The 20,666-nt window shown below is 49.5% G+C and overlaps 2 protein-coding genes across 2 annotated transcripts; both read left to right on the top strand.

Annotated features, from left to right (window-relative positions):
- The first annotated feature begins 32 nt into the window (after nucleotides 1-32).
- On the top strand, nucleotides 33-11,361 carry dvl2 (dishevelled segment polarity protein 2). The gene is given in 15 exon segments (XM_047049131.1): nucleotides 33-497; nucleotides 3,147-3,216; nucleotides 4,741-4,827; nucleotides 4,829-4,899; nucleotides 5,320-5,438; nucleotides 5,636-5,856; nucleotides 6,027-6,096; nucleotides 6,598-6,737; nucleotides 7,103-7,179; nucleotides 7,358-7,425; nucleotides 7,562-7,696; nucleotides 8,122-8,253; nucleotides 8,379-8,555; nucleotides 8,845-9,069; nucleotides 9,310-11,361. Coding segments are annotated over 15 exon segments (2,325 nt in total). The 5' UTR covers nucleotides 33-336; the 3' UTR covers nucleotides 9,882-11,361.
- A 214-nt stretch (nucleotides 11,362-11,575) lies between these two features.
- Nucleotides 11,576-20,621, top strand: acadvl (acyl-CoA dehydrogenase very long chain). Its single transcript, XM_047049093.1, has 20 exons — nucleotides 11,576-11,809; nucleotides 11,939-12,008; nucleotides 13,401-13,478; nucleotides 13,743-13,815; nucleotides 13,908-13,972; nucleotides 14,163-14,297; nucleotides 14,577-14,721; nucleotides 14,876-15,005; nucleotides 15,269-15,394; nucleotides 15,588-15,786; nucleotides 16,550-16,654; nucleotides 16,829-16,915; nucleotides 17,129-17,191; nucleotides 18,054-18,155; nucleotides 18,254-18,351; nucleotides 18,442-18,514; nucleotides 18,630-18,702; nucleotides 18,888-18,960; nucleotides 19,062-19,137; nucleotides 19,341-20,621. Exons 1-20 carry the CDS (start codon nucleotides 11,730-11,732, stop codon nucleotides 19,476-19,478), a joined length of 1,989 nt encoding a protein of 662 aa, XP_046905049.1. The 5' UTR covers nucleotides 11,576-11,729; the 3' UTR covers nucleotides 19,479-20,621.
- The last annotated feature ends 45 nt before the right edge of the window (nucleotides 20,622-20,666 follow it).

The following is a 20,666-nucleotide window of genomic DNA, read 5'->3' as shown; positions in this document are numbered from 1 at the left end:
CCGCGTTGGCTAACTTGCATTGAAAAGTTTTTAGACCCCCTCCCCTCCGTATGTTTTTGTTAGGGGGAAAGTTGTGGGTAGTCGATCGTGTGAATGTTGCGTGTGCGTGCTTTTTAACCCCTTCGTCTGGGGGAATGTGAGTTTTTATCTTTCACAATTAGACCGTTAGGGGAGAGGCGCTTTAATTTACAAGATTTTGTACTTTTTTTGTTTGTCCTGGCCAAGAGTAAACTCACTAGCCAGCATTTCACCTCACCCCCTTTCCGTTAGCCACATAGCTGCTAACCGACTAACTCTCATATTTTTTGTGGGACAGCTGAAAAAAGAATAGGCGCAATGGCAGAAACCAAAATAATATACCATATCGACGAAGAGGAGACGCCATACTTGGTGAAGATACCCATTCCTGCCGAAAACATTACCTTGTTGGATTTCAAACAGGTCTTGAACAAACCCAACTACAAATTATTTTTCAAGTCTATGGACCAAGACTTTGGGTGAGTGACTAGCCGTGATTGTGCAGGAGAGGCTGCGAGTCCCATGCAAATGAGTGATCGTGACCCAGACTTTAATCGGGACATTACATCGAAGCAAAAGTTAGTCTAAAGAAAGTATTTTGGCGCAGTGACTGAGAAACAAGTAAATCATTGGTAACATATTTTTTTGTCAGCAGATCTTGACTCGGTATAAAATGTTGCGAGGGGAAAGAAAGTAAATTAATGCAAGAATTGTTACAAAGTGTGTCTGTCTGCGTGGTCATAGTCTTTTGGTCACCAAATGGGCTATAAAGTTACGCAATGTGTATGGCCAATTCCATGAGAACATGTTTGTCTATCTCACTGGACAACCACCTCATTTGTATTCAAACAGTGACCAAGCCCTTGTTGCAAGATTAAATGATACTGTTAACGAGTTAAGGCATAATGTGTTTGTAGGTAACATACTTTAAACGGAGGCGCAATTCTCACTCTGAAGAATTATAGTCGCCTCTATCACACTGCCTAGTTAGCTTTTTACTAATCCCTCCCTCTCTCTTTCTCTCGACCCGCTCCATCATCTTGAGAAATCCTTAGCTTTTCTTCTTTTTGGGAGAACAGCCAGGTTTTTGTCTCCCTTCTTTACACTGGCCTTGGCCTGCTACCCTTTTATTCTCTCCCTCTATTTCTCTCTCTCTCTGCCTCTCCTCTTCAGCCTTTATCTGCGTCTCAGATAAATCCTAGAGTCTGAGAGAGTTCTCTCCTCAAACAATTAATCTTTCAATGCCGGTTTGCTTGTCAGTGCTGCATTTCTCTACTTCGGGGAAATGGAACATGTCTTTGTGGTCAGTTTACTCAACTTGGACATGTGCTTCTGTTAAATAAATTGTAAGGCTTGTGCCCCCACAAACACACTACAACCGTTCGGGAGCTTAATCCAGAACAACTGCCTAATCATAACATATTTCAGCATCCAAACCTTTTAGATGTCTGTAGGAAGTTCAAAAAGCAAAATCCAAGTAGTGGATTGTCAGATTAATCAAGAGCAGTACTTTCAGGATGGGCCTTTGTGTGTGTGTGTGTGTGTGTGTGTGTGTTATCCCGGGTGATAAACCAGCTGCCAGTGTGGACTGTGTGAGACGAGGCAAGCTGTGGGCCATGCTCGGCTAGTGGAACCTGGGGATGGACAGGAGCTATTGGCTGAATGTACAGAAATGACAGGGTGTTTCCTGTTTTGGAAAATAGGATCACCAAAGTGTGTGTTTTGATCATGAATACATGGACAAATTGTGTGTGTGGTTGTTTAAGGATTCGAAAAACTAATTTTTCGTCAAGATGTTTTTGAGATTCCTACTGGATGCTGCATTTTTGAGGTGTGTGTGTGTGTTTTATCCAAAGCATTTTAGAGTGCACTTGAAATGATCTGAAGTGAGGTCATCTGTTTATTTGGAATGGTAAGGTATGAGGACAATTAGTGTGCTAGGAGCAGAATGTTGCATCTGTTTGTCCAGACTCTGGATGCAATTTAAGTGTGACCTCACAGAACGGAAAAGAAAGAGCAATTGTAGGAGAGAGAGACAGAGAGAAAAGCAGGGGAGCGAGAGAAACAAGAATCAAATAATACAACATGGCTAAAGGGAGCGGGTTACTAAGCTGTACATTCACTCCAGACACACACACACACACACACTAGCACACTGAGCCTTCTGCGATGATCCTTCCCCAGTGCCCACAACAACCTGGCGTGGTGCTAACACTCACCCACAAAACCAGCCCTCACCAGCTGCTTACCAAACCCCAGTGGGGCCGAGCAGGCTGTCTGCACGCACGCGCACACACACACACACACACAATACATAGAGACAAATGAAGCCTAAAAAGACTTGAGTTGTAACCCTCAAGGGCAGTTAAGTGTCTGTCTGTGTAGCAGTTATGTCCCTCTCGGTCCCCAGCACTGCTGTAATAACACGCTGTCTCCGTGAAATTACACAGCAGAGAGATGCTATCTGTCTCGTGAGCTTGTCTCCTGTGCCCACGAGACATAACAGCCTAACTAGCCCACAAGCAGGAGAAGTTTAGGGTGGAAAAGCAGTCACAAGGAAGCTGTGTGTGTGTGTGTGTGTGTGTGTGTGTGTGTGTGTGTGTGTGTGTGTGTGTGTGTGTGTGTGTGTGTGTGTGTGTGTGTGTGTGTGTGCGTGCGCGTGCGCGTGTGTGTTTACTTCTTACCTCCTGGTATGGGTAATGATGGTGAGTCACTGGGAAATGTTACAGCTGTGAATGGTTATGTTTGTGTGTGTTGCTGTTTGTAGAACAAGACACAGACCTCAGTATGACCTGGTCGCTGACTGGCTCTGTGTCTGTTTGTTTTATATGTCTCTCTTTTACACGCTCTCTCTCTCTCTGCCTCTCCTTCCATCTCTCTGCCTCTCCTTCCATCTCTCTGCCACTCCTTCCATCTCTCTGCCTCTCCCATCTCTCTGCCTCTCCCATCTCTCTGCCTCTCCCATCTCTCTGCCTCTGCCTCTGCCATCTCTCTGCCTCTGCCTCTCCCATCTCTCTGCCTCTCCTTCCATCTCTCTGCCTCTCCCATCTCTCTGCCCCTCCCATCTCTCTGCCTCTCCTTCCATCGCTCTGCCTCTCACATCTCTCTGCCTCTCCCATCTCTCTCAGGGTGGTGAAGGAAGAGATTTCAGATGAAAGTGCCAAGCTGCCCTGCTTCAACGGAAGAGTGGTGTCATGGGTAAGCACACACACACACACACACACACACTAGGGATCAACAGTATATGACCAGTATTTTCTTCAATACAAAGAGAACAGGAGTCAGATTGACCAGATTTGTTACAGACTCAACAGGACACATAAAAAGCTAAGTCAGTTATAGGTGACTCAACCCACATACACTAAAGACAACATTGGGGAGGCTCCCTGTCTAAAGCCTTGTTTCCACCGCAAGTCCCTGGGTCCTGTACTCCACAGAGAACAATTTTCCAAGCAACTAGAAAGGTTATTGTTAGCCGCATTTGCACAGCAGGAACTTTCCCCAGAAGCTTAGGCAAATTGTTCCACTGACATATGCACCGTACACCATGCAAAGCGTCATTTATTGTGCAACACTACTACGCATAACTCCTGCTACGAGAACTTGACCAATACGAAATGTCCAGCTCTGCAAACCCCACCCTCAAAGTCCCTGCAGTTTTGTACTACCCCCCCATAGCAGAGAATTCCTGGTTATCCTCCCTAGAACTCCATTTAGATCCCTGGCCCCTGCAGTGGAAACACAGTGAGTTCTGGACAAAGTTCCAGGGGAAAGGTTCCGGCGGTGGAAACGCAGCTTAAGCTGGCCTGGGACCTGGAGGCCGAGGCGTCTGCTGAGTGCCCAGGAGGAAGGCAGGAGGGATTAAGAGGGGCGGACACAGAGAGGAGACTAGAGGGAGCGATACTCGATCGCCCGGCCGGGTGGACGGAGGAACCAGGAGAACGGCTCCACCATTAGAGGGATCGAGAGAGAAAGGGGGGAGACGGGGAATGTTATGTGGCGACAATTAGTTTTGACAGCTGCGCTTGCATCCAATTAAACCTGCATAGTGACAGCAAGTCACTCTAGTTCCCAACAGCTAATCCCCCCCCCCCCCTTTTAACGTCGTTCTGGTGACGTGCGTGGTGGTTGCGTCAGTCTGTGATTTCAGAGTGAGGTCACTGGATTCCCAGAGATATCGATGATGGGGTTTAATTGCCTGGGTGTGTTTCCTCCTACCTTGCAGCCATGCGTGGAGCTGTAACTGTGTGGGTGTGGGACTGTGTGGGTGTGTGTGTCCCTGGGTTTTGTTGAGGGTGTGTGATTGTGTGTGTGACTGGGGGTGTGTGTGTGTGTGTGTGTGTGTGTGGGGGGGGGGGGAAGCACTCCAGTCGGATAATGAAAGAAGACAGGTTAAGTATCGGGATAGTATTTCAGTTTGCCTTTTAGATTATCATCTGAATGAGGTGAGATGTTTGTGTCAAAGCAGTTGACATCTTATTTTACCCCCCTTTCTCCCCTTTCTATATCCCTCTTTAACCTTGCCTTTCATTCATCTTCCTTTCTCACCCTCTCTTCGGCTTATTTTCCTCTCCTCCCCTCCTCTCCCCCCCCTCTCCCTCTCCTCTCCTCTTCTCTCCTCTCCTCCCCTCTCCCTCTCCCTCTCCCTCTCCCTCTCCCTCTCCCTCTCCCTCTCCCTCTCCCTCTCCCTCTCCCTCTCCCTCTCCCTCTCCCTCTCCTCAGTTGGTATCATCAGACACCCCCACCGTGGAGCTCCCGGCAGCAGCGCTCCCCCCCCCAGCTGAGATCCGGCCCCAGCCCTCCCCCCCTCCCCCCCCCTCTGCCTCCCCCACCTGTCGAGAGGACGGGCGGCATCGGAGACTCCAGACCCCCGTCCTTCCAGTGAGAACACACGCACACGGACACTCACACATTGTCACAACAGTGGTGTCCCACTCCCTTCCTTACTGTATCTCTTACTGCACATACAGTAGCTGATAGCAAACACCTCTCTCTGCTCAGTCTCAAGTTACCTACCAGTTTTCAGTGTTCTCCCTTCATTATGTGATCTTGGTCTTGGAGCCCCAGTCCATTGTGTGCTATGCTGCACTGACAGTATAATAAAGCTGTTATATGGTCATGTGATATGGGCTGAGCACTATGTAGAGGTCATGCATTAGGGGCTATTTGTGGTGTGTTGGGTAATGTCGGCTAGCTGTACATTATCCCCTTGCAGGACTCTGGTAGGGCTTTGATAAGGGCCCCGTCTCTGTTGGAAGCTTGGTACTTTAACCCTCACCCTCCCTCCTTCCCTCTGTGCAGCCCTAACGCGGCGGGCAGCGTGGGCAGCGTGGACACCCTGGACGACCAGACGGAGACCGAGTCTGTGGTCTCCTTCAGGAGGGAGAGACCCCGGCACAGGGACGGCATGGAGCAACACGGTGAGGGCGGCCTCCCAACACTGCTGCTGTAGTACTGCTACAGCAGTAACCCTCCCAACACTGCTTCATTAGATCAGTATGGAACTAGGATGAGTTGGGGGGACTATTAAGTCTTCAGAAGTTGATAGAAAAAGAAAAAAAATAGAGAGAACTGCAGGAAATGAACCCACCTGCGTCTTCCTCTGTGGTGCCCCCAGGGCCGCGTGTGAACGGCCAGAGCCGCCTGGAGCGCCACCTGGCGGGCTACGAGAGCGCCAGCACGGTGATGAGCAGCGAGCTGGACACCACCAGCTTCTGCGACTCGGACGACGACGACACCATGAGCCGCTTCAGCAGCTCCACGGAGCAGAGCACCGCCTCGCGCCTCCTCAAACGCCACCGCCGCCGCAGGAAACAGCGCCCCCCGCGCCTGGAGAGGGTCAGTGCACCAAGAGGCCGACTTGGAAGTTATTTGAGTTGGATACAATGTACCGTTTTTCCCTTACTGCAATGTGTTCATTTAGCGATTCAGTGAAGTTGTGAAGTAGTGTTAAATGTTGTGCTCTCCTGCCTGGTGTTGACCTGGTGTTGCTGTGCTTTGTCCACTAGGCGTCGTCCTTCAGCAGTGTGACTGACTCCACCATGTCCCTGAACATCATCACTGTCACACTCAACATGGGTCTGTATCTCTCTCTCTCTCTCTCTCTCTCTCTCTCTCTCTCTCTCTGTCTCTGTCTCTGTCTCTCTCTCTCTCTCTCTCTCTCTCTCTCTCTCTCTCTCTGTGTGTCTCTCTCTCTCTCTCTCTCTCTCTCTGTCTCTGTCTCTCTCTCTCTCTCTCTCTCTCTCTCTCTCTCTCTCTCTCTCTCTCTGTGTGTCTCTCTCTCTCTCTCTCTCTCTGTCTCTCTCTCTCTCTGTGTCTCTCTCTTCTCTCTCTCTCTCTCTCTCTCTCTCTCTGTCTGTCTCTCTCTGTGTGTCTCTCTCTCTGTGTCTCTCTCTGTCTGTCTCTCTCTCCTCTCCCTCTCTCTCCCCTCTCTGTCTGTCTCTCTCTCTCTCCTCTCTCTCCCCTCTCTCTCTAAGTATCCTGCTTCTTCCATTGAAGTCATCCTCTTCCCGTCTCCTATATCTCCTTTCCTCCCGTCTTTCCTCATATCTCTTTTAACCCCCCCCCCCCCCCCTGTAGAGAAGTACAACTTCCTGGGCATCAGCATCGTGGGGCAGAGTAACGAACGGGGGGACGGGGGCATCTACATCGGCTCCATCATGAAGGGCGGGGCGGTGGCGGCAGATGGCCGCATCGAGCCCGGGGACATGCTGCTGCAGGTGAGGACCGGGGTAGGTGACCACCACGGGATGTCGCACCATCCAGCTCCTAGTCCTGACTGTGTGTCTGTATGTGTCATGTGACGGTTTGTTACATGGTTCCTTCCTTCCACCCACAACCCCCCCCCCCCCCCCCCCCGCCCCAGAGGTGAACCCCCCCCCCCCCCTCTCCTGCACCCCTCACATGCTGAAAGGAACCCGTCCCCAATAATATCTACCTAGTCTAGCGTCTCTTCATACACAGTGATTTCCAGCCGCAAGATGGGTTATAGTGTGTGAACGTTCCAGAACATGCTCACCCTGAATGACGGGCGGCTGTGTGAACATTGTGTTCTCCGTCCTGTTCTCCGTCATGTGGCGCGCAGGTGAACGACATCAACTTTGAGAACATGAGCAACGACGACGCGGTGAGAGTGCTGAGGGAGATCGTGCACAAGCCCGGGTGAGTCCCTCCGCTCGCCTTCCCGCTCCCAATGCCAACCGACGACCACGCCACTGTCAAGCCCAGAAGTGGACAAAACAATACTGATTATAACAGTCAGGTAGCCGTGGGCGATCGTGGAAATAAAAACACTTTTTCTCCACCATCCTTGACCGTCTCTCTCCCTCGCTCCTCTCAGGCCAATCATACTGACCGTGGCGAAGTGCTGGGACCCCTCTCCTCAGGGCTACTTCACCCTCCCACGCAGTGAGTTCCTGTCCCACTCCCTGTCTGGTCACTTCCTCATCAGACCACGTGGCCGTCCAGCTCCCAGTCCTGTCTGTGGATGTGGATGGATTTGAAATGGTTGTTACATGGTTCCTTCCACCCCTCCTACCTACAGATGAGCCGATCCGCCCCATTGACCCGGCAGCGTGGGTGAGCCATTCCGTGGCTCTGACGGGGGTGTACCCTCCGTACCCTGGGAGCTCCTCTCTCAGCACCATCACGTCCTCCTCCTCCGTCACCGAGACCGAGCGTGAGTTTTGTCGTTTTCTTCTTTGCTAGGTTTGCTATTTTTTCCTTTTTTAGTTTTTTCAACAACCAAAAAAGTATTATTTCTCTGTCCGTCCCGCAGATATTGAGCATATTTGTCAGGCTCTGCTCTGTCGGTCTGCCTTTCTCTTCATCCCGTGTGTAATATGTCTGACCTGGTCTGTCATCCTGTCTTCCTTTTGTGTCTGTATCTGTTATTGTCATCCGATCATCTCCTGCCAGGTTCAGTTCATTCATCTCTCTATCCAGCCTCACTACGGGAGCCATCTTCCACATCTGGTTTCCTCTTGTCTGCTGTGGTTTCATTCTCATGCGATGAAAAAAAAATGAAATAAAACCGTATGTTGTTTTCTTTCAACCCCCCCCCCCACACACACTCTATCACTCCTTCCCTTCCCTCGCCTGCAGGTTTTGACGACTTCAACCTGTCGCTCCACTCTGACATGGCGTCGGTGGCCAAGGCCATGGCCTCCCCAGAGTCTGGCCTGGAGGTCAGAGACCGCATGTGGCTCAAGATCACCATCCCCAACGCCTTCCTGGGTGAGGGTGCCCACCTGTCCCTCTGTTTTCTCTCCCTCAACAACAAATCTGATTGTAGCATGACTGATCAATCTGATTGTTCCCTTTGTGTGTGTGTGTGTGCTGAACCCTCTCCCTCCCTCCAGGGTCAGATGTGGTGGAGTGGCTGTACCACCACATCGAGGGTTTCCAGGACCGCCGCGAGGCCAGGAAGTACGCCAGCAACCTGCTGAAGGCCGGCTTCATCCGCCACACCGTCAACAAGATCACCTTCTCCGAGCAGTGCTACTACATCTTCGGAGACTTCAGCGACTGCGAGAACTGTGAGTGCTGGACCGTCTGTGATGCTCTGAGGGTTACTCTCTCTGTCTGTATGTTTCTCTCTCTCTCTCTCTCTCTCTGTCTGTATGTCTCTCTCTCTCTCTCTATCTGTACGTCTCTCTCTCTCTCTGTCTGTCTGTCAGTTTAGTCAGTTTCCGGTTATATGTCTACTGTTCTTTGTCCAACTTGATTCATCGGGGTTTACGAAAACCTTTCCGAAAGAGTAACTCCTTGTTTTCCATTCCATCTTTGTATCCTTCTTTCCTCCTTTCCTTTCTCTCCCTCTCCCAGACATGGCCAACCTGTCCCTAAACGACAACGACGGCTCCAGCGGGGCCTCGGACCAGGACACTCTGGCCCCTCTGCCCCTCCCGGGGGCCACGCCCTGGCCCCTGATGCACACCTTCCCCTACCAGCCCTACCCCAACCACCCCTACACCAGCCAGCCTCCACCCTACCACGAGCTGACCAGCTACAGCTACGCCCCCGGCAGCACGGGCAGCCAGCACAGCGAGGGTAAGGGAGGTGGAGGTGGGGGAGCAAGAGGGAACAGGAAGAAAACGAAGGGAGGGGGAGAGAGGGAGGGAGGGGGAGGGGTAAGGTAGGGGAGATCAAAACTCCAAAGTTTAAAGAAGTGTATCTTTGTGTCTACTAGTTGTGGAAAAAAACGTGTAACTGTCTGGCTCTTCCAAGATGTATTTAGACGCCCCAGGAACCGTTTTCAACCGGCTCTGACCTGTGTGTTTGTCTCTTCAGGGAGTCGGAGCAGCGGGTCAACGCGGAGCGAGGGTGAGAGGAGGCGAGGCACTAAGGGCCCCGGCAGCTCCGCGGGGGGCGGAGAAAAGTCCCCCTCAGGGGGCGGCGGAGGCGGAGCCGACTCCCGCTCGGGCAGCGGCAGCGAATCGGATTACTCCACCCGCAGCAGCCTGCGACGAGACCACGGCTCGGCAACGCCAAGCGAGCACAGCCACGCCTCCTCGCAGCGCTCGCATCATCACCGCCCGCCGCCCCCCCCGCACATGTCCCCCTACCCTCCAGGCATCCCACTGCCCTACAACCCCATGATGGTGATGATGGTGCCGCAACACCCACACGCACACACTGTCATGGGACCGCCCCATCTCCACGCCCACCCACACCCCCAGCAGCTCCACTCGACCCCACCTCACCCGGCGCTACCCCCGCCTCCCTCCTCCACCCCGGGGGGACCCCCTGGAGCCCCCCCTACCCGTGACCTGGCCTCTGTTCCCCCAGAGCTGACTGCGTCACGCCAGTCCTTCCACCTGGCCATGGGCAACCCCAGTGAGTTCTTTGTGGATGTCATGTAAAGGAGGTAGCGGCTCAGAAACGAGTGTGTGTGTGTATAAATGTGTTTGATAGGATGTGTGTGTGTGTGTGTGTGTATAAATGTGTTTGATAGGATGTGTGTGTGTATAAATGTGTTTGATAGGGTGTGTGTGTGGGAGGGAGGGTGCGTGCGTGCGTGTGTTTGTGTGAGGTCCAGCAGTAGTATCCATTCCTCTCGATGATGACTGAATATGAGATCTGGTGGTAGCTTGTAGTCTGTGTGCTTGCATATTTCAAGTCTGGTGGGAACAGGGTTTGACCTTATTGTGAAACCAGTATTAGTATACTGTTCGAACAGAAACGACAATATAAACCTTGGCAGCATCTCTGGAACATACAGTAACCGCTCGAGTTGACCTTGTCCCATTTAAAAATCGACAATGATGACAAAGCAAGGCCTTAGCCTGGACACTGTCACCACACTTTCCAACTGCTACGACATGCTGTTGTGCTTTATATCAAAAACTGAAGTCCTTTAACTCTTGTTTGATTTGTAGACGTGTGTGTGTGTGTATTGGGTTGGTTATGTCTTTGACACTCCCTTAGTGAGCCAGAATGTGTTTTCAAACCAATGTAGTGATTAACAATGTTTGTCTTTCCTACATGGGGACTAGGCTGAGAACAGTAGCTGCCTTTCATTGGACTAGACTGAAGAAACGAACTGCAGCCCAGAGGAACTGGGTGGTTGCACTGAGTGTGCTTTATCACTTGAGGGCGCAAATGTTCTGAGCCCTCATCAAGAGATTAAAATGACATTGCATTAGTACTGTATTGTACTGTATTTTGCATTGATTTATTGGTATCTGAGCTTTTTTTGTGAGTGCTTTCTTTTTCAGTAAATGATAGAAAAAAGACCATATATACGCACTCCTACTCAAAGAACAAACCCCTTTTGGATTAAATTGTGTGCCAATTAGATTATTTCATTCTTTTTTTTTTTTTCTTTCAACGATTTTGTGTATGTATGTATATAACCTTCTTCTAAATGCAACATGATAGAATTGCAAACTAATGTGAATCAGTAGGTCAAAGGACAAGTGGCACACCACTGCCAGGTTAAAGGGAGTGTAATTAAGAAGCTTGATTGTAAAGAGTTGACGCCAACCATGTAACACTGTCTAGGACTACGTGGAATTTAAATTGGTACTACTAGAGGGTAGAAAGGGGTTACAGCCAAAAATTGGTACTTTGGCATTTCTTAAGGGGCACTTTTACACAGTCGAGTCCCTTTTTGATTGCACCTTTCCCCTCGTTATGTTAGTATCCCATGTAAGCAACCATTTTGTACGAGTAACTAGAGATGACGTTTAACCGAACAATAAAGGTGCTAAATGAAGAGCTGGTGCTTCACAGTACTGCAGTGTGTCACATCTGTTCACAATCACATTGTTTGAATTTGTCTTGTAACTTTTTTGTGTGTCTGTGTCTGAGAATAAATTAGCAAGATACTTGATTTTCAAACTTTCTTTTTGTGTTGTATGTGAAGTTGATTTGAGATGATGGAACTGATAACTCTAAATGTGTACAACTCAAAAAGTCACATGGTGACAAATGCTGTACGGTAAATTCTATTTTACACTACAAGAATAAAACAGACGGTATAAACAAGGAGAGCATTGCTGCACGTGAGACCACTTGACGTCAGGTGTTGTTAAACAATGATGTGATTGGTTTCCAGATCCTGACATTGTCCATGAGTAACTTCCCTCCTTGTGTGAGTCTGGACTAAACATACATTATAGGCTACTGTAGTTTTGCAGTCAACTAGCTAATTTCAGGCATTTCTTTCCCTCGGAACAAACAATTACAGTACCCGAAGATCACCAAACATGTTACTGCGGAAAGTGAGCCAAAACCCTGCTATGTGCAGCTCTATTCTACGTATTTCACCTGCCTTAGTTGGACGGGGGTAAGCAAAACAGACGTATTGTTCATAGTGAATCCGGTTGTTTGTTTTGCTTCGATGCGTTGTGCATGGTTTCTTATTAAACTGTGCATTTCTCCACTGACGATCGTAGTTGTACCTGTCTTATTTTAGAGCCAGAAGTACAGCCGGTGCCTTGGTAACAGTTCAGAATGCCCGTCCCTACGCATCTCAAACTGCGGAGGTGAGAAAAATATCTACTTCAAAACAAGCTAGCTGACACCAGTGCAGTTGCTTTTGACTTAACTCAACATTCACAGCATTTTCTGTCTGGCATTGTAGTAGCCTAGTTAGCTGTGCACATAGCTAATGGGGTTTTTGTATGACCGGGTCATCGAACTGTGTTGGAAAAATTCGAGGACATGTCCTCAATCCCCCCGTATGAAAAAGTAGAGCAAGGTTCACACAGTCCAAGTGACTCGTGAAACTGCGGAAGTCAGCATGGTGACATGATATACACTCTTGGCTTAATCAAATAATGTTAATGTCACTCAGCAATATACACAAGTACAACAGTGGGTGAAAATATTGGTTGCAGTTCCCGGCAACATAGCAGTTTAACACCCAGAATTATTATTCATAACACAATTTATGCATCTGTGACACACACAATAGGTGTGCATTGTACAATGGGCAGTATACACAACACAGAATACAATAAAATACACAATACCCTCCCCCGCCACCCGTAAACAGTAGAGATACATATTAAGTGCCGTGGTGACATTCAGCTTTCAGTCTATAGTTAGTCGCCACTGTTATTACATCTGTTGTGAGCGATAAAGAGTTCTAGGCTAGCCTGCGTACATCAGTTTCTCTGTCAACCCTATCTAGTCATCTAGCGGAACTATTTTATATTGAGGCAGCAGGAACCAGCCTTGTTTCAGCTAGGGATATTTACATTTAGTCATTTAGCAGACGCTCTTATCCAGAGCGACTTACAGTAAGTACAGGGACATTCCCCCGAGGCAAGTAGGGTGAAGTGCCTTGCCCAAGGACACAACGTCATTTTGGCAAGGACGGGAATCGACCCAGCAACCTTCTGATTAATAGCCTGCTTCTCTATTTATATTTCATCTTAAATTTCAATGTTCTTTTGAAGTATGGGGGACTACTAATAATGAATGAGGACTCTGCTCCGCAAAGACGGGAATCGAACCAGCAACCTTCTGATTAATAGCCTGCTTCTCTATTTATATTTCATCTTAAATTTCAATGTTCTTTTGAAGTATGGGGGACTACTAATAATGAATGAGGACTCTGCTCCGTGCCCCTTGTACCTTTGGTCCATTGGGCAGCAGCATCAGTTCATGTCACCGCCCTTCTCCTAAAGTCACTCTGGAGAGGCGAGGTAGCTGACCAGACTGGGCTGGATCTTTGTCTATTCTGCTGACCTTTTAATCAAATAACAGTATGTCTCTCTCTCTCTCTCTCTCTCTCTCTCTCTCTCTCTCTCTCTCTCTCTCTCTGTCTCTGTCTCTCTCTCTCTCTCTCTCTCTCTCTCTCTCTCTCTCTCTGTGTCTCTCTCTCCCTCTGACCCCCCCCCCCCCCATCCCACCTACTGCTGTCTCTCCAGGCTGTTCTGGAGAAACCTAAAATGGGTAGTGACACCTCCACCTCCAAAGCTACTGTGGACAAGACATCTCTCAGCACAGTATGGACACAGACACACACACACACACTATTATAGATGGTCTAGATCCCTCCACCACTTCCTCATGTGGGCTCCTAGTTCACACTTGCTGGGACTAATGGAGACATCTGTGGGCTTCATGGGGCTCCGACCGTGACGAATGTTCAATCCCCAAATTCATGAACAACAAATGCCTAGACAACAATGGCTTGGCAGTAGTTACGGGAAATCTTTTTAGTGAAGGGGAGCTTCAGTGTGCATTTGTTTTGGGATATTTTCCGACAGGAATCCAAGTCGTTTGCCGTCAACATGTTCAAGGGTCAGATCAGTACAGCTCAGGTGTTCCCCTACCCCGCCGGTAAGTCTCAAGATCCTAGTGTAGCGTTGCTTTGACGTTGTCAGGATGTTGGAGTGATGTTTTGATAAGGTTGTTTTGTTGTTTCCTCACAGTGTTGGACGAGGAACAGGAACAGTTCCTCAGAGAACTGGTCGGACCCGTGACCAAGTTTTTCGAGGTAAATACAAAGTTTTGGATTTGGTCGTTTGCATTGAACCTCTGGTACTCTCTCCCCTTCCACTTCCTGTATATTTACGTCTCTGCTGTCTGTTCACCTGCTCTTCCACTACATCTCCCCCCCTTTCCCTCCATGCTTTCCACCTTTTCCCCTGTCCCGCTATCCGTCACCTTTCTTCATCCCTCCCTAGGAGGTGAACGACCCCATGAAGAACGACACTCTGGAGAAGGTGGAGGACCACACCATGGAGGGTCTCAAGGAGATGGGGGCCTTTGGTCTCCAGGTGCCCACTGACCTAGGAGGCCTGGGGCTCAACAACACACAGGTGCCCCTCCCCCACCCTGAATATACTGTATACGGTACTCACCAACACACAGGTACCCCTCCCCCACCCTGAATATACTGTATACGGTACTCACTAACACACAGGTACCCCTCCCCCACCCTGAATATACTGTACCCGGTACTCACTAACACACAGGTACCCCTCCCCCACCCTGAATATACTGTACCCGGTACTTACCAACACACAGGTACCACCCCTGTACACCAGTGGACACACCCCTAATTGACAGTCTCTGTTCCTTTGGCTCCCTCTGTGCAGTATGCCAGGTTGGTGGAGATCGTGGGCATGCACGACCTTGGCGTTGGCATCACCCTGGGTGCCCACCAGTCCATCGGCTTCAAGGGCATCCTGCTGTTTGGCAACCCTTCCCAGAAAGAGAAGTACCTTCCCAAGCTGGCCACGGGTGAGACTGGCGGGCTGGTACCCCTGCACATGATACCATCCCACATGTAGCTGTCCAATTGACAGATGTGTTGATAATCTCTCTCTCTCTCTCTCTCTCTCTCTCTCTCTCTCTCTCCCTCTCTCTCTCCCCCTCTCTCTCTCTGTGGGTGTAGGAGAGACAATAGCAGCGTTCTGTCTGACGGAGCCAGCCAGTGGTTCTGATGCTGCTTCTATCACGACCACGGCAGTCCAGTCTCCCTGTGGACAGTACTTCACTCTCAACGGCAGCAAGATCTGGATCAGGTGGGCTCACACACAGCTTGTACCCATGCTCCATACACACAAAGCACAACTTGTGACCATGCTTACGTTTCACCACAAGGTGGCGGTGCAGTCTCCCAACACATTTCGACAAGACTTGTCCGATCTCACTTTTAATGTAAATGTACAGGGGGGATTTGAACCTGCAACTTTTTGATCTTCAGTCAAACGCTCTAGCACTGAGCTAAACTCGAGTCTCATCTCCTACCCCCCTCTCCTCCACCCTTCTCCTCCACCCTTCTAAGTAACGGAGGTCTGGCAGAGATCTTTACTGTGTTCGCCAAGACCCCAGTGAAAGACCCCAAGACAGGACAGATGAAGGATAAAATCACAGCCTTTGTGGTGGAGAGGAGCTTCGGGGGAATCACACAGTGAGTTACAGAGATTTGGAGCGGACGCTTATCACTTTGGTCATTAGGTCAATTCAGTTTGGTCCTAAACACTGATGGCCTTGAAACGTTCAAGATGCTCATGTGTGTGTGTGTGTATGTTCGCTTCCTCATTTGTCACCCTATTTCCCTCTTCCCTTTTTGTCTCTTCTCCCCCTCCCCCTCCCCCTTCCAGTGGCCCACCAGAGAAGAAGATGGGCATCAAGGCGTCCAACACGGCGGAGGTGTACTTTGAGAACGTGCGTGTGCCCGCCGATTGCGTTCTGGGAGAGGTGGGCGGCGGCTTCAAGGTGGCCATGAACATCCTGAACAACGGACGCTTCGGCATGGCCGCTGCCCTGTCCGGCACCATGAAGGGTGTCATCAGCAGGGCTGTGAGTAGCTCGACTGACCCGCTGGTGTCCGACCTTAACCCTGACTCTCTCTAGGACCATGAAGCGGTCCCAAAGCACTGTTCACAAAAGGCTGAAAATAAGTCTGTAAAAAAACACATCTTTCTCTTTCATTTCCTCTCATTCTGGCTGTATGCTGTGTCTCACATCCGTTTATCCCTCGCCCGTCCCCCACCATTTTCTTCCTCCGAACACCCCGGGTTCCTGTAAAGTGGGCGAAGGGGAAACTCCCCAGCATGCGTCGAAGCGGCCTGTTTTTTCACTTGTGGTGTCACGTGAGAAGTCGCGTTTCCCTGTTCTTTTAGCGGTTTAGCTGGAAGGGACCCCTCAGATCTCCTAAAAATAACAATGATATCCAGCAAGTGATACAATGCACTTCCAGATAAGTGTCAGATAATCGTGTTATTGCACAAGAATCACCGCGGTTACCGTGCGCCTCGACCGTGAGGCAGCGGTGTTGAAACGGCTCCAGCTTTTTCTCTCTGAACTGTGTCTACCAGCTCACCGCAGAACTCGTGGTGCGCTTGTCTCCAGCTCTTCCTCTTCAGCTAAGAGAAGCAGCAGCATGTAAACAACAAAGGTGCTGTGAGTCGGGGGATTCCATTTCTGTGGTCTAGTCTAGTTTAGCCCTGGTGTCTCATCCACCATCACATGGCTGGAGTTGAGTTTGAATTTGTCTCACTGCCAGATGGCGACCAGTTCAATCCATCCCTAGTGGTCGTCATGTTTCCATTCCGTCTCCCAGGTGGACCACGCGACCAACAGAACCCAGTTTGGCAGCAAGATCCACAACTATGGTGCCATCCAGGAGAAGGTGGCACGCATGGCCATGCTGCACTACGTCACCGAGGTACAATCTCACCCCACCTCGCCTCGCCGGCTCAGAAAAGCTTATTTGAACGTATTATCATATTTGATTCCTATTCTCCTAACCCATACTCTCTACCCGTTTCTGTTTTTCTCCCTCCTTTTCTCTTCTGTCTCTCCCCTCCGGTCTGTCTCCCATCCTCTCCACCCTGTTTAGTCCATGGCCTACATGGTCAGTGGCAACATGGACAGTGGGGCGAAGGAGTTCCAGATCGAGGCGGCCATCAGCAAGATCTTTGCCTCCGTAAGTGCCTAGCAGGCCCTCGGAGGGCCTGTCCATCCTGCTGCAGGGTGTCGCTCATGATAGGATTTGCTGGTGCGCAACCTTTTCTGATCATCTTGGCTATTTGCAATCTTCCTCATTATGTGGTAGTGGAGGTGTTGAGACATGACCGTAAACAGAGGAAGTGGCGTTGTTGATAGCCTGTAATTGTGTCTGTGTGTGTGTGTGTGACAGGAAGCAGCCTGGACAGTAACAGATGAGTGTATTCAAGTCATGGGCGGAATGGGTTTCATGAAGGTGAGCGAGTGTATAAGCATACAGTTAAGTACACTCTTTGCAAGCGTACTTTTCATAAGTATACACGTCCCATGCGTCCTCGTCACTCCAATGTCGAGGCCTATCGACATCGACAGACATGTTTGTGTTTGTGACTGTCACTGTAAGCGACAGCCAAGGGTGCCATATGTAGGCCTGCACATCTGCTCCCACACACACACACACACACACACACACACCCTCACACATGGCCCGCAGAAAACCTCAGTCTGACTACAACAGTCCGGGGGAAGGTGGAAACAACCAGGGGAGAGCAAGGTGGAAGGAAGGAAGAGAGCAGTTTAGAACGAGAGTCTGTGGTTAAGTCACAGGACAACTGCCTCGACTGGTTTCACGTACAGCAGCACAATGTCATACAGGTCCCCCAGTAATGTCATCATGGTGCATGCCAGTTTCAAACCGCTGTTCAGCACCTCCAACCCACAGCTTTCGATTTCCAACTCGGTGCATTTGGTGCATTTGGAGGAGCCTCTGCTCAATCCAGAATAAACCTACTCAAGTAACTATCCAGTCATAATGATAAAATCATAATAAAGGAAGTGTTGCTGTGGTTTGGGGGGACTCTAAGAATGGGGGTAGTTCCCTATCCCCTCACAGTAGGCTTCACAGACACAGGATAAGCCTCCCAATTCTTTGTGTAGTTGCATAATATCAGTGCGAAAACCGCAAAACACAGTTCAAGGGAATTTCCATTAAATGAGGTGATAGTTACACAGTACTGTTCTGACATCCGGTCTCTCACTTCCAAGCAGGGCGTCACTCAGGCTAATCTTATTAGTCTTATCATGTGACATATCATGTCTTGTTTGTCACGTGTGCACAGGACGCAGGAGTTGAGAGAGTGATGAGAGACCTGAGAATATTCCGGATCTTTGAAGGCACCAACGACATTCTTCGGCTCTTTGTGGCTCTCAATGGCTTCCAGGTATCCACGGTCAAGTGTCTCATAGCATTTTCGACACGCAGTCAACCGGTGTGTATTTTCATTCTAACGTATGTTTGTGTGTGTTTTGTGTGTTCCAGAATGCTGGTAACCATCTGAAGAGCTTGCAGAAGGCTTTGAAGAACCCACTGGGCAATGCTGGGGTGTTGGCTGGTGAGATCTCCAAGAGGGCCAGGAGGTTGGAAACACATACACACACACACACACACACACACTGACACACACACACACACTTCTATGACAAATGGTTTATCCTGTTTCTCCATAGGAAGGCAGGCTTTGGCACAGGACTGACTCTTCAGGGAACCGTGCATCCAGAGCTGGCGCACAGCGCAGAACTGGTTAGTCTGTGTGTGTGTGTGTACACATCTACAGTGAGCAAACACGGCCCAGGCCCAGGTTTGTTTGAGCCGCTCCTCACAGCCCCCCCCCCCCCCCCTTCCATCTCCTCTCCAGACGGTGAAGGCCATTGAGCAGTTTGGCGTCGTTGTGGAGGAGCTTCTGCTCAAGCACGGAAAGAAGATTCTAGGTGAGTCATTGCGCCCCGTCACTGTTGATCGCTGTTGCGCTACTGTGCGGCGTGACTCAGCATCGCCGTGACAACCGGGGGTGCTGTTCTTTTCCCGGGAATCGTGAGTGTGTAAAAAGGATGTCTTCGGGCAAACGGCCGTGGGAAATGTGTCAGTCACCCGCTTGTTCCTGGTCTCGTTGCAGATGAGCAGTTTGTTCTGAAGAGAGTGGCAGACAGTGCCATCGAACTGTACGCCATGGTGGTTGTCCTGTCCAGGTGAAGACACACACACACACACTCACACATTGAGCCTTGTGGACTCATAGGCCTGCACAGGCACACATACTGAACTGTCCTTGTGTGTGTGTCTCCTTTAGGGCGTCTCGTTCTCTGAGTCAGGGTCACCCCTCCGCCCAGCATGAGAAGGTGCTGTGTGAGACCTGGTGTGTCGAGGTGAGACCCCGCCCACCTCTCCTCCTCAGCACGATGCTATTCGTCAGCGGCCGTCGGTTCATGACCTTATCCCCCGCCCCTCTCCCCATGTCTCCCCTCCATCCCCACTTTCTTCATTTTCTTTGCTCTTTCCCCCGTTTCCCCCCTCTCTCTCCATGCCACTCCTTCTTTCCGCTCCTCCTCTCCTCCTCTCCTTCACCCAGGCCCATGAGAGGACCATGCAGGACGTCCAGTCTCTCCGCTCCTGCAGATCCACGCAGCTCTTCCAGAACCTGCGGGCCATCTCCGCCGCCGTGGTGGAGAACGAGGGGGTGGTTTACCCCCATCCTCTCGGCTTCTAAAACAGAGAGACGGTTCTCTCTCTCTCTTTTTACCCTCTTTTTCCTTTCATTCTATTCTCGGCCCCTGCACTGCTCCTCCCCTCGTAGTTTGTCATTCTGTTCCTCCTTTCCAATCCACTCTTTTCTATTCAGTTCCTCTGTCTATACTTGCTCTGTCATCATTCCTTCGGTGACATGGTGCGACAATTTTACGGTTCTCTATTTTCACCCTAGCTTTCAAGCTGACCATAGAATGCTGTAGTCCATGGAGCGAGTCTCTGAAATGTGTAATAAGCTGTTTCACCTGTTCTGAACAGTAATATCAGTGAACAAATGTATAAATTATAGGTTTGAATGCTGAAGCTTTATTGCACATGCATCCATGTTTTTAAAATCCATAATATTGTAATGTGTGGCTGTCTATTAGGCTGTGCTATGTTGCTAGCCATGGTATATACAGTCACAGTCAGTCATTATTTGACTGCAGTATTGCTAATTCAAAGTTATATCGCAATACCTTCACTGCCGAGAAGGTGATTTGCTCACCTTGTCGTGTTTAGATTAGCTTCATTTAGTTTCTAGCAACAAAGGACTTAATGTATAATGATATATTTAATAATATGGATGGATGTCATTTGGATGTCAAGATGCATTGCAGTATCGTCTTGTAACTTCGACCATGTGGAAACCTGTGGAAGGCTTTGTGGTTGTAACCGCCATTGCTATAGTTACCAAAGATATGCCGAACATTTCTTAGCACACAGTGCTACTTATTAATGATGCATAATTTACGAGGAACCAGTCGCACATGTATCCAGTTCATGGACATGCACTTTTTGTTTCTCAACTGGGTTCATGTAGTTCCTCCTATCACCTTGGTGTTTGTCGTCATGAACTCCTAGATTGTAGTTTTTTATGGTATGTTTTCATATTTGTGTCTCTCCCTGTCTAGTCCTGCATGTTCCCATGCACTCGCATTACGGAAGGAGATGTAGGTGTGAAAGGTTTTATGTTTAAGTTCCCGCACAAAAATTCTTGGTCTTGTTCAATTCAAATGGTGTGAGAATGAAGCGTTTTCAATACACATAAGATTTACATTTATGCATTTATGCATTTAGCAGACGCTTTTATCCAAAGCGACTTCCAAGAGAGAGCTTTACATTAGAGCATAGGTCACTGATCATAACAACGAGGTAGTCCCAAACATTG

Source organism: Hypomesus transpacificus, chromosome 25 (assembly GCF_021917145.1).
Source record: "Hypomesus transpacificus isolate Combined female chromosome 25, fHypTra1, whole genome shotgun sequence".
Taxonomy (NCBI): domain Eukaryota; kingdom Metazoa; phylum Chordata; class Actinopteri; order Osmeriformes; family Osmeridae; genus Hypomesus; species Hypomesus transpacificus.
The sequence above is the reverse complement of the archived record's forward strand: the minus strand, read 5'-3'. Positions and strand labels throughout refer to the sequence as shown.

What these genes read in the sequence shown, in the direction of transcription:
- acadvl (XM_047049093.1), top strand. Translation starts at nt 11,730, where the DNA reads ATGTTACTGCGGAAAGTGAGCCAAAACCCTGCTATGTGCAGCTCTATT. An exon ending in TGCTGCACTACGTCACCGAG is followed by an intron (nt 16,655 to 16,828) that starts GTACAATCTCAC and finishes CACCCTGTTTAG; the next exon opens with TCCATGGCCTACATGGTCAG. An exon ending in GCACGGAAAGAAGATTCTAG is followed by an intron (nt 18,703 to 18,887) that starts GTGAGTCATTGC and finishes GTCTCGTTGCAG; the next exon opens with ATGAGCAGTTTGTTCTGAAG.